The sequence below is a fragment of the Temnothorax curvispinosus genome, unplaced genomic scaffold, assembly GCF_003070985.1.
Source record: "Temnothorax curvispinosus isolate PA1 unplaced genomic scaffold, ASM307098v1 QBEX01010347.1, whole genome shotgun sequence".
Lineage (NCBI taxonomy): Eukaryota > Metazoa > Arthropoda > Insecta > Hymenoptera > Formicidae > Temnothorax > Temnothorax curvispinosus.
The window spans coordinates 1-2,401 of NW_020220127.1; the positions used below are offsets into that span (position 1 = coordinate 1).

The 2,401-nt window shown below is 30.7% G+C and overlaps 1 protein-coding gene across 1 annotated transcript; it reads left to right on the top strand.

The window, feature by feature from the left end:
• The first annotated feature begins 7 nt into the window (after nt 1–7).
• On the top strand, nt 8–1,458 carry LOC112460138 (tigger transposable element-derived protein 1-like). The gene is made up of 2 exons (XM_025024670.1): nt 8–94; nt 441–1,458. Exon 2 carries the CDS (start codon nt 447–449, stop codon nt 1,392–1,394), a length of 948 nt encoding a protein of 315 aa, XP_024880438.1. The 5' UTR covers nt 8–94; nt 441–446; the 3' UTR covers nt 1,395–1,458.
• Nucleotides 1,459–2,401: the final 943 nt, after the last annotated feature.

Consider the following 2,401-nt stretch of genomic DNA (forward strand, 5'->3'; position numbering starts at 1 on the left):
ACGTTTCTCTTTTACTTGGAAAAAAATTATTTGTTACAGTGTATACCAAAGACACAATCTTCTTACAACAAACAATAAGAATCTCCGAAACTCGGTAAATAGAATTTAGTGTATTTTTTTATGAAAACGTGACAGTATATACTTGTGTACACTAGAAATGAGACGCATATAGGTTAAGTTTCTTTTAAAATATAATCTGCTAATCCAATGTTGTAAAATTAATTTGCTTTTTATAAATAAACAAGCTGGCCAAAAATCGAGCATGTTTTTTCGCATTTTCCACTTGTGGCCACGGGTGGCCAGAACTGGGATAACGTCTGCACTAATTTTGGCCACTTAATATAAAAAGAAAGATAACTTTAGAAATACTGACTAATCTTTGAGATACTAAGCTTTATGAAGTTTTTTTTAATACTATTATTTTATTATTATATTTTTAGATTAAAATGCCAAAAAGAAGGTGTGATATATCTGTTAAGAAAAAACAGAAGTCTACAACCAAGGAAAATCAACAGCAAAAAAAAAAATTATTTTTGTATTCACCAACAAAGGTACGAGAAGCTTTAGTTGCTATTCAGAATGGTACACCAGTCTCGACAGCAAGTAAAATTTATCAAGTACCAAGAACAACTTTGCGACATAAAATTCGAGGTGAAGCACCAGTGACCACTGGACATGTAGGTCGTGAATCAGTATTAGGTTCTCGTGTAGAAGCTATTTTAGTGGATTGGCTGTTGGAAACATGTCGAATGGGATTCCCTATCACAAAAAATGTTTTGTTGAATTCAGTCAAAAAATTTGTTGAAACCGAACATTTAGAAACTCCATTTACAAATAACACGCCAGGACGTAAATGGTTTGAGAACTTTATGAAACGACACCCTGCTTTATCTATGAAGAAAGCTGAATACTTAAGTAAGACAAGAGCAGCTGTTACTGAACAATATATTCGTAATTGGTTTTCTGAAGTACAGATTTTACTAAAGGATAATTTAGAAGTTCTTGAAGACCCGCAAAGAGTATTCAACATGGATGAGACAGCAGTGTATTTAGCTCCTAAAGGAGGATTAGTTATTGCCGAGAAGGGAAAACCAACGTATGATGTTTTTACTAGCTGTGATAAAGAAAATATTACTACGCTCTTTACTGTGAATGCTGCAGGAGAAATAGCGCCACCTCTAACAGTTTTTAAGTACGAACGCTTGCCTCAAGCTTGTTTAACCAAAGCTCCACCTGGTTGGGGCATCGGTAAAAGTGAAAATGGATGGATGACATATACAGCCTTCTACGAGTATTTTGCAAATGTTTTTAATAAATATCTACAAGATGAGAACATAAAAAAACCAATTATTGTTTTCCTGATGGACACATATCACATATGTCATACTGCTTAAGTGCTTTTTGTAAAGAGCAACAAATTATATTATGCTGTCTCCCTCCAAATGCCACACATATTTTGCAACCTCTTGATATAGCAGTGTTTGCTTCATTAAAAAAACACTGGCAAAAGTTTGTGAAAACTTGGTGTTCAAATCATGATGGGATGGATATACAAAAATTTGATATTCCTAGTGCATTATCAGAAATTATTAAAGAAAAAGACTTTTCAAAAACTATTCAAGCTGGTTTCAAGTGCTGCGGACTTTATCCCTTTGATCCAAACGCTGTCAAATACGATAAATGTGTAACGCAAACACAAATTGCATCTGATGTAGTTGAGAATGCAAATCAACATTCTGTTTTAACTTCAACAAACACAGAACTATTACAAGAACTGGAAAAAAACATCAATGTAAATATTTTACAACGTTTCAAGGAATTAAAGAGTAACAAATTGAATTGGAATGGAGAAACTAAATATTCAGCTTTATTCGATATTTGGAGCAAAATTTACGATGATGTTTACGATAAAAATCTTACTTTGAATCAAACTATTGATGTAAATAGTTTGGAGATATACATTGACGAATCGGAAGAGATTTCAAATCGTAAGTATATTAAAGAATTTATTAAATTTACTTAAAAATAACTATGTATATATATCTTATGCATGATTATAAATAAATAATATTATTAGGTACAAATACTTTTGGTCAAGAACAATGTGTCACAGAACTTGAGCCAGTTGTTATTAAAATTATCAAAAATTCTGAATTACCAGAGACTACAACTAGAATATCTATGACAGAAAATACAAGTATTTACACAATTGTCTATTATTATTTTATTCATTATATTTATTGAGGCTTTATAAATTTTAATAGTACTATTAATCGAATTTATACAGACTATATAAAAATGACATTCTAATGTGGTATAAAACAATTATTATATATTTTAATTGATAATTAACAATTTTTAATTAGGTAAGTCTAGTCTCGAACAAGATAAAAATAAGGAT